This window comes from Myotis daubentonii, chromosome 5, assembly GCF_963259705.1.
Source record: "Myotis daubentonii chromosome 5, mMyoDau2.1, whole genome shotgun sequence".
Classification (NCBI taxonomy): Eukaryota; Metazoa; Chordata; class Mammalia; order Chiroptera; family Vespertilionidae; genus Myotis; species Myotis daubentonii.
In genome coordinates, this window is record NC_081844.1 from 95,632,972 (window position 1) to 95,646,257 (window position 13,286).

A 13,286-nucleotide genomic window follows, 5' to 3' on the forward strand; every position below is an offset into this window, starting at 1 on the left:
TTGGATGGTGCCCCAGGCCTGTTTCTTCGTCCTTCTGGAACATCCCTAGCCTCTTGCTGTCTGGCCTGCGTTTGAATCCTTCGAGTGATGGGGAACTCTCATCATCCCACGAGGTAGATGATTCCATTGCTGGACAGAGAGAATAGAATCTTTTTCCTTATAGTGAGTCCTGATCACACTCATCAAAAACAAGGAGAACAGTTCTACAGGCTCCATTCAAGTTTTAGAATGCAAATAGGTCACCGCATCCTCTGGGAGTGTCCCTTCCCCAGGTCCCCCTGTTGTGGCCTGAATCTCACTCTCTGCCTACTGCTCCTTTGACAGAGGGGGAGCGCCTGGAAGTCCGGATGAAACGCCTGGAAGCCAAGTACGCCCCGCTTCACCTGGTCCCTCTGATAGAGCGGCTGGGGACCCCTCAGGTACGATCCTTCACCGAAGGGAGCTGTAGAGGGAGAGCATTTGGTCCAGCCCCCTCTTTTTACAGGGAAACTGGGGCCCAGAGAGAGGGAGAGATTGTCTAACCACAAAGCCTGTTAGTGGCAGGGCAGGTCTGGAGTGAGATTTGCTGGCTCTCAAGCCTGAGTTCTTCCTCCCACCCCCTGTGTCCTCTATGCTGCCAAGAAAGAAGGAAGTCAGACAAGTACCCATGATGCCCTGTTCGGTTTCGAGAGTTCTGCTATGTTATCTCTCAGAATTAAAACGCCACACACCCTGTGAGCCAGCAGCCCACCTCTGCTCATCTTTGCCAGGGAAACCCTTGCAGAAACCAGGTGTTTACTGCCGTGTTGTTCATTAAAGCAAAAGCTAAAAGCAGCCTAAATGTCAGTCAGTGCAGGGTTGACTAAACAAAAGGAGGTGGCATCATCTAAACGCAGAGCACTCATTATGTAATCATGAAAAGGAAAATTCGATCCGGGTGCATCCGTGTGGCTAGATCATAAGCACATGGCTGGATGAATAAAGCAAGTTGTTACACCACAGCTCATACAGTTTGATGTCATTTGTACATTTTTAAACCCACACACACAAAAAAAACACACACCATATAAATAAAACTTTTCCTAGAAAATGATACACAGCTAGGTCAAAATGGTGGCAAGCCCTGAAGAAGATGAGAGACAGAGATGGGGGGATCAAAGACCAGCCTCCCCTGAGGTGCTCGAGTGTTATCAAAGGTGAATGGGCATGAATTCGGCAACTAATTTTTACAAACCAGTCCTACCAGTGGCTTTGAATGTGAAGACGAGTAAGACAGGAACCTCTACCTTCAGAGAACTCACAGACTGTGCAGGGGGTCAGGACAGAAGGAAAATGGGGAGAAAGAGAGACAAGAAAACCATGTGCTGGACCAGGGCAGAATTCAGGAAGAAGAGAGACAGGGCACCAGAGGGAGCCAAGCCAAGATGGTGCGTTTTGGTCGCCAAAGCTCACTGTCAGAGGTTTAGGATTCAGCTCCCTCTTGGGCTTGCATTCCTGTGGTCCTCTGTCCTGTGTGTATCTGAAGGCTCACACTCTGGGGTCTCTCTTCTCTTGAAAAGCACAGCAAGCATTTGGGGCAAATTGCAGAGCCGATCCGCCCCGGTGCCACCCTGATGCGCCAGACCCTCTGCATGCCACCCACCTCCTCCGGAAAACGTGACTAACCGTTCCGTGGGCAGGCTCTTTGAGTCACCCCTCAGGGAGTTCAGACACTGTGCAGGGCGCACACTTTCTTTCCCGGCCTTCGGGGGCTGAACAGAGAAGACCTCTAACGATTTCCTTTTTAGGGAGAAATCCCCCAGGCCGGCAACATAGCAGTGTGCCTGCCCCTCAGCTGGTGTCATCCTACAAGAATCCGGCCCTCGCACCGGGCTGTGGCATGCGTTTCCACTCAGAGCGCTGGACTCCTGCCCTGCTCTGGCCAACACCATTTCCTGGGGACCGATATAAATCGCAATTTGTCAAACACAGAGTATTTTATAAACAAAAGCCTAGACAGTCTGCAGGAGAGGAAATGCCAGTTTAACAAATCTGCCGGCCCTCAAGAAAGAGTCCAAAACTGTGCTCATCCTGTGGACCCAAGAAGAGTTAACTGAATATTAACTTCTGAGCTGACTGGGGTTTGGGGGGCTCATGTAATACCGGTTGAGGCAAAAAGAGGTTCATAGTTGTTCATATGGAAAATTATACAATAACGAATAAGTAATAATACAAGAATAAACTCTGTGTTTCGCTTCCTCACAACTATACACCTCCTTTGCCCCACCCGTATCTAGGTTGGTGACGGCAGTTCTGCTACATATTCAAAGTCAGGAGTTTTAACATGATTGCATCACTTGCATTGGTTTCTGGGACACATTGAGGTGACCTGACTTGTTGCCCAGTGCTATCCTGGAAGGAACACTCTGGCAGAGGGTCAGAAGACAGGGGTCCTGGTCCCAGCTTCACCCCTGCATTGTCACATAGCATAACACTAGGCATTTAATATCTCAGTCTTGGTTTTCCCATTAAATGGGCTAGTAGCTGTTTTGTTTTGCCTTGCATGGTCATTATGATGAACAAATAAGTAAAAGGCTTCTAAAAACACAAGGAATTATTTTTTTAAGAAGAGCATCAGTCCTGCCAGCTTGACTCAGTGGTTGAGCATCAACCTATGAACCAGGAAGTGGCGGTTCGATTCCCGATCAGGGCATGTGCCTGGTTGCAGCCTTGGTCCCCAGTGGGGAGCATGCAGTAGGCAGCTGATCAATGATTATCATCATTGATGTTTCTCTTTCTCTCTCCCTCTCCCTTCCTCTCTGAAATCAGTAAGAAATATTTTTTTTTTAAAAGGAGAATATCGTCTCCTCCAAAGGTCACTAGCTGTAATCAGAGTGCTCCGTGTGGAAATGCATTTCCATGTGGTTTCACAGGTGCTTCATCTAGTCCCTTGTTAACTCAGAAAAGAATGGCAGGAAATGAGAGAACCCCCTCCCTCGAGTGGAATAGAAATGGATCAAATTTATGTTAAACTATATATATATGCTCATATATATATTTATGCTCATATATTTATGATCATATATCACCAAGCACAAATTGGGGGTATTTACAGCAAATAGTCTATAATATACTTTTTCAGAGAGAAAAAAATGACAGCATACCAAACGAAGAAAGCACATGAAAGAAAACTGACAACATAAAAAATATAAATGCCGACAATCATCCGAGAAAGTGTCCAGCCTTCCCAGGAGTCAGGGAAAAGTAATTGAAAATCACAGGGAACGACCTCTGTTCATCTCTCAGGCTGGTGGACGGCTTCTCTGAACAGCGGAGCACCAGGCAGGGTCAGGAACAGGCTTCACACAGACAGGCATGCAGGGGCCTGTCCCCATGTGGCAAACGCCTTTAAACTATACAGTATACTCTTTGATGGAGCAGTTCTCTTTCTAGGGTTTTATCCTAAGGCAATAACTAGAGGTAACCTCAGCAAGTGTTCTGTGTAAGGCTGGTTGTGTAGGGATTGTCTGTGATGGTGAAGATTTGTAAACAATTTAAAATAACCCACAAGAGGAGAGGACTAAATAAATGATGGTGTGTCAGTGGCCAGTTTGGTAGCCATTAAAAATTCATGTGAAAATATGGAAGGAAATGGTTTTTTTAGAGAGAAAAAAAAGCAATACAGATAAGATGACCCAAATTTTGTTAAAATATAGATGTCTATACACACATACATGAACACAAACAAATGATGCATCGGTATTTTAAGAAACCTCATCTCTGGGTAATGAGGTCTATGGGAAATTTTTATTTTCTTACGTTTTAATGTTTTTTTCTAAATGTTACCCAGTGACCATCCATGTATTTATAGTTCACAGGAAAACTGTAAGGCTAAACACTTAAGAAAAGGAATAAAGCCCCTAACCATTTCGATCAAGGCCCCTATGGTTGACTGTAAGTAGGTGGGGATGGGGTGGTCACCAGAATTCATAGTCTTTCTGCAGACTTATAAACCCCCTTGCTAATTTTTTAATCCCCCCACAATTGTCAAGCCTTGAGGATTGATTCACACTAACTACATGCACAAGAGATTAATTAGTCACTCGGAACTCTGTATGAACTTATGGAGGAGAATATTCCTGACTCAAGATCCTTTATTTGTTTATGAACATCTTCACTGTCCTGGGCACTCCCTTTCTGAAGGGAAGAACCAAATGCCAGCCTGGCAGAGAGTTGCCTGTGAGAACGAATCAAGCCCCAGGCCCAGGATTCTGTAAGAGCGATTCCTAGTTCACCGTGGCAACTTGAGTGCTCCCTTCCCTGCTCAGTAGCTACCTTCTCTGTCCACAGAATCAAGACAAGTCCCCTTGAATCAGGGTTCCCTCTCCTTCCTGTTTGGAACAAATGTTGTGAAACTCTTCTTCCCCAATTCACGGTTTATTTGGAGACTAATTTCAGCATGTTGTTGTCATGACAACTGCACTCCTGGCCCACAATATCCTAACAGGCTCCCACAGTGGTGTTTCCTGATTTATTTCCCTCCACAGATTAATTGAGGGGTTGTCCTCTTCCTGGGGGCTCCAGGGTGAGAGCTTGCATCAAGAAATCAGGCAGACCCCTCCCCACCAGGCTCCCTGTAAAATGAACTCTCTGGGGAGACCACCGCCTGGGGAGCCCATCCCATAGGTACCCTGTGGATCTTTTGGTCTTAGAAGCCACCCTCGTTAGCTTTGTCCCTAGATTTGGAGACCATACTTTGACCTTAGATGTTAACATCTCTCGTACTTTGCACATGGCTTTTGAGACCTGTACCGCTATTTTTACTCGGCACTCAAGACAGTAATGCGTCTTGATGTGCTGGTCTAGCCAGCCGAGGGCCAGAGATTCAATAAGCAGACGCCAGGGGAGAGCCAGTTTACGTTATTAATACAGATCATTTACAGTGGTCAGAGGACTTCTAGCTAGAGGAATTAATTCTGGGAATTCAGTGGCAAATTTTAAGAGTAACATACGCTCATTGTAACACATCCAACTATACAGAAGTATTTAAAGTAAAAAGGGAAACTTTCACCCACTTCGTCAAGCCCATCTGTTCTCACAACTGATGTTAATCCTTCTAACCTTCTAAAATATTTTCCACACACCCGACACAGAGTTGTGTGTGTGTCTGTGGGCTTGTGTGTTATTGATGTCTTTTAATAGGATTATAGTATATGTCCTTTCCTACAACTTGCTCTATTCGCTTAACAATTTAACCCACAGACCTACCAGGATTCAGAGCCTCACTGTATCACTCACCGGCTGCCTCCCCGAACCTCAGTTTCTTCATCTGTAAAATGGGAATAATAATGGCACATACTGCACAGGGTTGGTGTAAGGAATAAAAGAAGTCAATACTTATCAAGTGCTTAGAACAGGGCCTGCTATGTTACACACTCAGTGAGTATGAGTGAGAAGTCAATAGCACCGTAGTAGCAATCATACCATTAGTAGGATCGTCTCAGTCTTTTCAGTGTCTACCTAGCATTTCACTCATTACATGGGTGTATCAAAATTCTTTAAAACTGTTCCTCTATCCATGGCTCCTGGACTTTACTTACTACCAGACTTACCTGCCGCTGCACTCAGGTTTACAAAGTTAATGCCCTGCTATGGGTAAGACGTCAGTTCTGGTGAATGAATTGCAGGTACAACCAGCTCCAGCATTTGGGAGTCTCTGAGATGTAGATAGGAGGTTTATATATACGCTTCTGTCCCCAGCAAATTGCCATCGCTCGGGAGGGTGACCTCCTGACCAAGGAGCGGCTGTGCTGCGGCCTGTCCATGTTCGAGGTCATCCTGACCCGCATCCGGAGCTACTTGCAGGACCCCATCTGGCGGGGCCCGCCGCCCACCAACGGTGTCATGCACGTGGACGAGTGTGTGGAGTTCCACCGGCTATGGAGTGCCATGCAGTTCGTCTACTGCATCCCCGTGGGGACCAACGAGTTCACAGCCGAGTGAGTACCCCCTAGGGAAGGCGGGTCGCCTCCAATTAGCTGGTCCCCCCAAGAGGCATCAGCTGCCAGAGCCCAGCCAGAAACGTGGTGGGCAGGGGCAGGGCTGTCCAATGACTATTTATTGAGCACATACTATGTGCCGGTCGCTGTGTGAGGTGCTGGACCTACACCAGTGCTGAGCAAAATTAGTTCCCAGCCTTGTGGGGGTTAGGGGGTCTATGGAGAGACATAAGGCACATTGAATGAGACAGCAAGGGCAGGAAGATGACAGATGTGAAAAGGGAGAGAAGTAGGTTATTAAAATTACCTGATGGCCCTGACCAGTTTGGCTCAGTGGATAGATCATCGGCCTGTGGACTCAAGGGTCCCGGGTTCGATTCCTGTCAAGGGCATGTACCTTGGTTTCGGGCACATACCCAGTGGGGAGTATGCAGGAGGCAGCTGATCGATGTTTCTCTCTCGTCGATGTTTCTAACTCTCTATCCCTGTGCCTTCCTCTCTGTAAAAAATCAATAAAACATATTTTTTAAAAAATAATAAAATAAAATTTAACTGATGGACTAGAACTGAGCCTTGGACATCACTGGGATTTATATCTTAGGGGGGAGAAGGGCACATTCCAGGAAAGGCAACACGTGGCCGGAGGCAGAGATGAGCGTGTGCATGTGAGCGTGCACATTAGGGACTGCGGACCTTGTATGAGGGCCTTGTCTTTCTGAGACTGGAAGCTGGGCTGATTGAATGGGCGGGAGGGGGAAACCTGCCCAGGTTGGGTTGTGGCTGAGGACAAGAAAGAGCAGAGAGATGACCCCTCGGCCTCCCAGATTGCCCAAGTTGCTGTTGAGACTTGGAGCGTGCAGGCGGAGCTGTATCAGACTCAAGAGGACTTGCAGCCCCCACCCCACACACTGGCAGCATCTGCTCATGGGCCCCCGTGCCCCGTCCCTGCCCTCCTGTCCTGCGCTGGCCAGTTGGTCTCTGTCTGAAAGGGCTCTTCCCCTCACAGGTGCCCCCGGGCTCCTTTATGGGGCCCAAACAGACTCTTCTTTGACTTGTTGGAAATAGCAGCCATATAAATCTCATGGGCTGGTTGGTTTTTTCCTTGCAAATTTGTCTTCTTCAAAGGCAATTTTTCTTCTATTAGTGGGACAACAGACTGACACCTCTTTGTGGTTAGAAGGGCTTATAATATAACCACAGTCCCTGGAACAAGTGAATCTATAGCTTCTCTTGTACCCATTTCACAGATTAAGGTATTGTCCCAGAGACCAGCTGCTCACTAGCAGTGCTCCTGGTCTAAGACGAGGCCCCTTCCCACCCCTCCCTGCCTCTCAACTCCAGCTGCTTCCTCTCCTGCTTCCAGGCAATGTTTTGGTGATGGCTTGAACTGGGCCGGCTGCTCCATCATCGTCCTGCTGGGCCAGCAGCGTCGCTTCGACCTGTTCGACTTCTGCTACCACCTGCTGAAAGTGCAGAGGCAGGACGGGAAGGATGAAATCATTAAGAATGTGGTAAGCAGCTGGGGCCCGGGAGATGGGGCCAGGCCTGACAAGCAGGCTTTTCTCTAAAAAGGAGGGTGAGCTGATTATGGAGCCAACTCCCCACACAGCAGGGAGTACAGAGACACTCAGTGGAGGGGATCTCCTCATAGGAAGCCATGAATCATTTGCTCATAACCCGCTGGGATGAATCAGGTCACCCTGCAGGGCAGGGCCGGGCTGGGCTCCAGACCTGAAATACACCTTCCCTGTGCCAGCCAGGCTCAGCCGATGCCAGTTCCTCGTCTGCACAGACTTTCACTGAACATGGGAGTTGTGCAGGCATCGGGTATGCAGTGCTGTTGGGGGAGCCTCCAGGAGGGCTGTCTACACCAGGCTGAGGAGGGAGGGGGCAGGCAGAGGAGACTTGCCAGGGAGGTGATGCTCAGACCAAGTTCAGGATGATCGGCAGCAAATAGCCAGGCAGAAAATGGGGTCCAGAATGTTCCAAACAGAGGGATAGCTACAACAAAGACACAGACATGAGGATGTGTGACTGGCAAGGGTGGGTATTCAGGACCAGCTGAAGGGAGAGAGGCAGGGGCCACCTCAAAGGGTTGGTTTTTGTTTTGGTTTTTCATTATGGGAGAATATATAGAACATAAAATTTACCGTTTGAACCATGTTAGGTGGAGAGTTTCACTATTTTTACATTTCGTGTATTAAGTACACTCAGTACGCTCACATTGTTGTGCAGCCATCACCACTATCCCCAGAACGTATTCATCTCCCTGAAACTCTGCCCACGAAACACTAACTCTTCATCTCCTGCTGCCCCCGCTCCTCCCCTCCCACCCCCACCGCCCAGCCGCTGGCAACCACCCTTCCACTTTCCGCTTCTGTGAATGTAACTACTGCAGGGAATGCATATGGTGGGATCCTCGCTTAGCGTTATGTATTTAAGGTTCAGCAGGTTGTAGCACGTTTCAGAATTTCCTTCCTTTTTAAGGCTGAACACACCACATTTTGTTTATCAGTTCATCTGTTGGTAAACATTTGAATTGCTTCCACCTTTTGGCTGTTGTAGAAAATGCTATTGTGATCATGAGTGTACAAATAACTGTTCAGGTTCCTGCTCTCATTTATTTGGGGTATATACCAAAGGTGGAATTGCTGGGTCATATGGGACTTCTATTTTGAATTTTTAAAGAACCACCATGCTGTTCTCCATAGATCTGCACCCTTTTACATTCCCAGTAAGGCACAAGGGTTCCAATTTCTTCGCATCCTCCCCAGCATTTGTTATTGTCTGGACTTTTTGGTAATAGCCATCCTAATGAGTGTGAAGAGGCATCCCATTGTGATTTGACTCTCATTTTCTTAATGATTAGTGATGTGAGCATATTGGCTATTTGTTTATCTTCTTCCGAGAGTCCATTCTAGTCTTTTGTTTTTACTCGTTTTGTTGTTGTTGTTATTGAGCTGTAAGAGTTCTTTATACATTCTGGATAGTAATCCTCTATCAGGTATGTGATTTACAAGTATTTTCTCCCATTCCATGGATTGCCTTCTCACACAGCTGGTAATGTCCTTTGATTCAGACAAGCTTTTTAATGTAGTCCAATTTATTCTTTTCTTTTATTACCTGTGCTTTTGGTGTCACATTTAAGAAATCATTGCCAAATTCAATGTCACGAATTTTTTTCTCTACCTTATCTTCTAAGAGTTTTTGAGTTTTAGCTCTTATGTAGGCCTTCGATCCATTTTGAGCTAATTATTTGTATATGGTATAAGGCAAGGATCTAATTTCATTCTTTTGCATGTGGATATCCAGTTTTCCCAGCACCATTTGTTGAAAAGACTACCCATTCTCCATTGAATGATCTTAACACCCTTGTCAGAAATCATTTGACCATAGATGGAAGAATTTATTTCTGGGCTACCCATTCCATTGATCTCTATGTCTACCTTCATGCCAGTGCCACTCTGCTTTGTAGTAAGCTTTGAAACTCACAAGGTGTTTTATGGCCAAGTTAACATTTGATTACCAAGCTCTGGGAACCCATAGAAACCTTTAAGCAAGAGAGTGATGGGATCATTGAGGCATCAGGACCCTAGACCCCAACCTCGCTGAATTTTTCTCTTGCTCACCCTTTATTTCTCTATCTCCTCCTCCCACCCCTAACCTGAATGGCCGTGTCCTTTGCAGCCGCTGAAAAAAATGGCAGACAGGATCAGGAAGTACCAGATCTTGAACAATGAGGTTTTTGCCATCCTGAACAAGTACATGAAGTCCGTGGAGACAGACAGTTCCACCGTGGAGCACGTGCGCTGCTTCCAGCCACCCATCCACCAGTCCCTGGCTACCACCTGCTAGGCGGAAGGTCCTGCAAACCCTCAACCTGGAGGAGACCACGCAGCAGGAGAGAGAAAGCCATGGCCAGCCCTGCAATGGGGTCCGACTGGACAGCGTGTGCGATGGACCTGGAAGCCAATAGGAACGTCCCCAAACACATCTACACTCCCAAGCGGCCTGTGCATGCTCTCCCCTGACATCTCCATGGTGGTTTTGCCCTAGCATAAATGAAAACAACAAAAAACAAAAAACCAGGGCATATGTGCTTTTGTTTTCTCCTTTCTTTCCTCAGCTGTGTTAAGAGCCTTAGTTTCACCCTTTCTCCATCTCACAGCCCCACTCCACATCTGTGGTTGCTTCCCAAGACTTCCTCCCAGATGGTGACCTCCTACCCGGTGCCCACGTGTGGCCTCAAAGCTGAAGTCTCTGAAATGGAGAAAAGAGTGTGGCCATGGCCCTAGAAATCAGCCTAACCGGATGGTCATGCCTCCTCTACTGGCTTCTTCACGTCCTCTGGCTCCCTCCCCCAGTTTTTCCAGGTGGCACCTCCTCCTGCTCTGGACACCAGGGATTCTGCCGCCAGAGTACTCTGGGCCAGGCGCTGAGAGCCCTGGAGAAAGAGGACAAGGTGTCAGCACCATGGTAGGTGGTGTTGGCTCTGACCTTCCGTGGACTCCAAGCCACATCCTAACTCTCCTCTCGAGTCTTTCCTAGAACCCAGACATGCGTTCCCAGCTGTATCCCACTGAGCGGAAGTAGGTAGGAAGGTGGTCCGGCCCAGTGTGTGGAAGAGGCATTTATGATTCCATAGCCCGAGACAGAAAGCTATTGGAACATTTCATCAGCTTGACGGTGAGATGGTTCCTTTCTTCGTTAAGGAAATACTTAACGATCCCTAAGCCGCACAGGGCGATGGACACTGGGACTGCAGCATGGAACAAGTCAGCGAGCAAATTAGGGGTCACTTCTTTGCACAGATTGTCATCAAGAAAATATTAAGGGGTTATTTTAATAGGAGCCAGAAACATATTGGGGGTCAAGGAGGTGAGGAATTCAAATAAAATTTGTCAATGAGCTTTTACTACCAAGATACACCCACAAAAAGGAGTTGTTTTAGTGAATCAGGACTTCATTGTCCTAGAAATGGATTCTTGAGACATTTTATCTTTTGCTCTCACCTTTCTTAATGTTCCTTAACTTAGGTTTTGAGGGATGGGGGTATCCCACAGGGGCATAACTACTTCAGATTTCCCAGACTGATCCAAAATCCCTAGCAGATCTCCCTCCAGGCATGGGGGGAGTGGGAAGATGGAAGCCTTTGGAAGTGAATGTCTCATTACAGAGCGCACCATCTCCAAAGGGGGCCTGTGCTCCTGGGCTTGTAAGAAAATATAAAGTGAAGTATTGATATCTCCCACCTCCACCCCGACCCAGGAGGAGAAGAAAAGAGAAAAAAATAGAACAATAATGATCCCCTCCCTCAGGGTGGACGGATGGAAATGGTTAACATTAATCAGGTGGCCCGTTTTAACCCCATGGGAAGAGCAAGCACGAGTCCAGAGCAAGAGGCTTGTGTGATACACCGATACTCACCAGGGAGGAGGGAGCTGGGGCTCACCAAGTGTGGTCCAAAGGCCTCCTACCACGGCCTCCTGAGATTACCACATTTAATGATGATTCCTGGGCTCCACCTCAAACCCACTAATTTTGCATCCCTGGGAGTAAGATGGAGAGATCTGAGTTCTGTTGCACATGGAAGTCCGAGGACCACTGCTGTAGAAGTGCTCTCCCCTGCTAGCCTTTCCATGGAGCTTCCTCTGAGCCATGAAAGTAAATATTTGTAGGGAAGGAGAGTGGTTCAAAGTGGAAGCTGGCAGATCTTGTCTGGAGGTGCAACTTCCTTTTCCGATATTTCAATTTTTCCTCTTGATGACCATAGATGTGTCCCAAATGCAAGAGGGAAAGATTATACCCCATGGTTGAAAGACACAGAACATGCCTTCAAAACCTGCATCAAATCTCTTAAGTTTCAGAGCCTTCTGAAACTTCAGTCCTGTCTGGGAACAGTCACTGTTGCAGTCAGATGACCAGTTCTTAAGTCCTAAAGGTCTTTCCAGATCCTTGACTGTTGCTTTTGTGGAGATTTGGATAATCCATTTGATAAGATTGCAATTTCAACCACCCACCCTCCTGGCCTTGCATTCATAAATCTGAATTTGACCCATTATCCTCAGGAGATTCTATCCCAGTAAAATGAGGTCTTCACCTTCGGGAGAGACCTCTCATTTCCCCAGCTTGCCAGCAGCATTTATTTATGAGCATTGAAGAGGTTTAAAATTCTTTACGCCTTGATGTTATACCCACCCCCCTTCTGTGGTGTGTGTGTGTGTGTGTGTGTGTGTGTGTTAAGAATCAAGTAATAAAAAACAAAACATAGGTTTTAAAAAATTAAAAACACACATCTGTTTCAGAAACTGTCAAATGTACCATATTTGTATTAAGAGATGTTGGGGATTTTTGTACAATGAATTTACATTTATTTATGGTGACTTCTATCTACCCTTGTGATCAAATAATAATGTTAAATTCTTAAATCATATTTGCTATGCAGCTGAAGATGATATATTGCTTTGTATCTTGGAGTACCTGTGTTGAGTTGATAAACATTTCCATCTTCATTAAAATTGCTTCAAAACTGGTGAAACTAGCATCTTGGTCATGATTCCGGGTCATTTTCCAGTCCTCGTCGCCTTTGGAAGGCCACATTAAAACTGATGACTAAGAAAATAACCCAGCCCGGCCGGTGTCGCTCAGTGGTTGAGCATCGACCTATGAACCAGGAAGTCAACGGTTCGATTCCCAGTCAGGGCACATGCCTGGGTTACAGCCTGGATCCCCGTTAGGGGGCATGCAGGAGGCATCCAACTGATGATTCTCTCTCCTCATTGATGTTTCTTATCTCTCCCTCTCCCTCCCTCTCTGAAATCAATAAAAATATATTTAAAAAAAAAAACAAAACCTGAATGGAGTGGGAGAAGATAGAGCCAGCAGGTCAGCGTGCCCTAAACTAATGGCTTGCTTTGCTTTTTCACTGAGGAAATTACCTCTTTACAAGTTGACTTGTACAGGACAAGATATAGGAGATATGTCCTGCCCTTAGGGAACGCATAGTCTCACTGAGTGTAGCTGGCCCCCTAGACCCCTAGTTTAAGAGGAAGAATGGGAATTAATATGAATGAGGCCTGATAAGTGTGGGCACTGTGCTAAGTCCCATTCATCATTCCTGTGACCCCAGCACAGTCACTTTGTGTCATAGCCCACTTTGACAGGCTGCACTGTGTTCATTTCCACACAGTTACTAGGTGAAGACAGGGAGAGAAGACAGACACCTGTAAGCCAAGGAGATTTTTTAAAAATTCTTCATTGTTGAAGTATTACATATGTCTCATTTTCCCCCATTAACCTCTCCCCTGCTGCTCCCACCCCCAGCACCTG

At 46.7% G+C, this 13,286-nt stretch overlaps 1 protein-coding gene across 4 annotated transcripts in view; it reads left to right on the forward strand.

Annotated features, from left to right (window-relative positions):
• Positions 1-12,495, forward strand: part of CYFIP2 (cytoplasmic FMR1 interacting protein 2) — a 105,964-nt gene extending 93,469 nt beyond the window's left edge. For all 4 annotated transcript variants that reach the window (XM_059699045.1, XM_059699046.1, XM_059699044.1 and 1 more), the window contains 4 exons: positions 325-419; positions 5,719-5,957; positions 7,321-7,468; positions 9,645-12,495. In XM_059699045.1, coding sequence (XP_059555028.1) covers positions 325-419; positions 5,719-5,957; positions 7,321-7,468; positions 9,645-9,812 — 650 coding nt within the window. In that variant the 3' untranslated portion in view covers positions 9,813-12,495. The remainder of the gene's footprint in view (positions 1-324; positions 420-5,718; positions 5,958-7,320; positions 7,469-9,644) is intronic.
• The last annotated feature ends 791 nt before the right edge of the window (positions 12,496-13,286 follow it).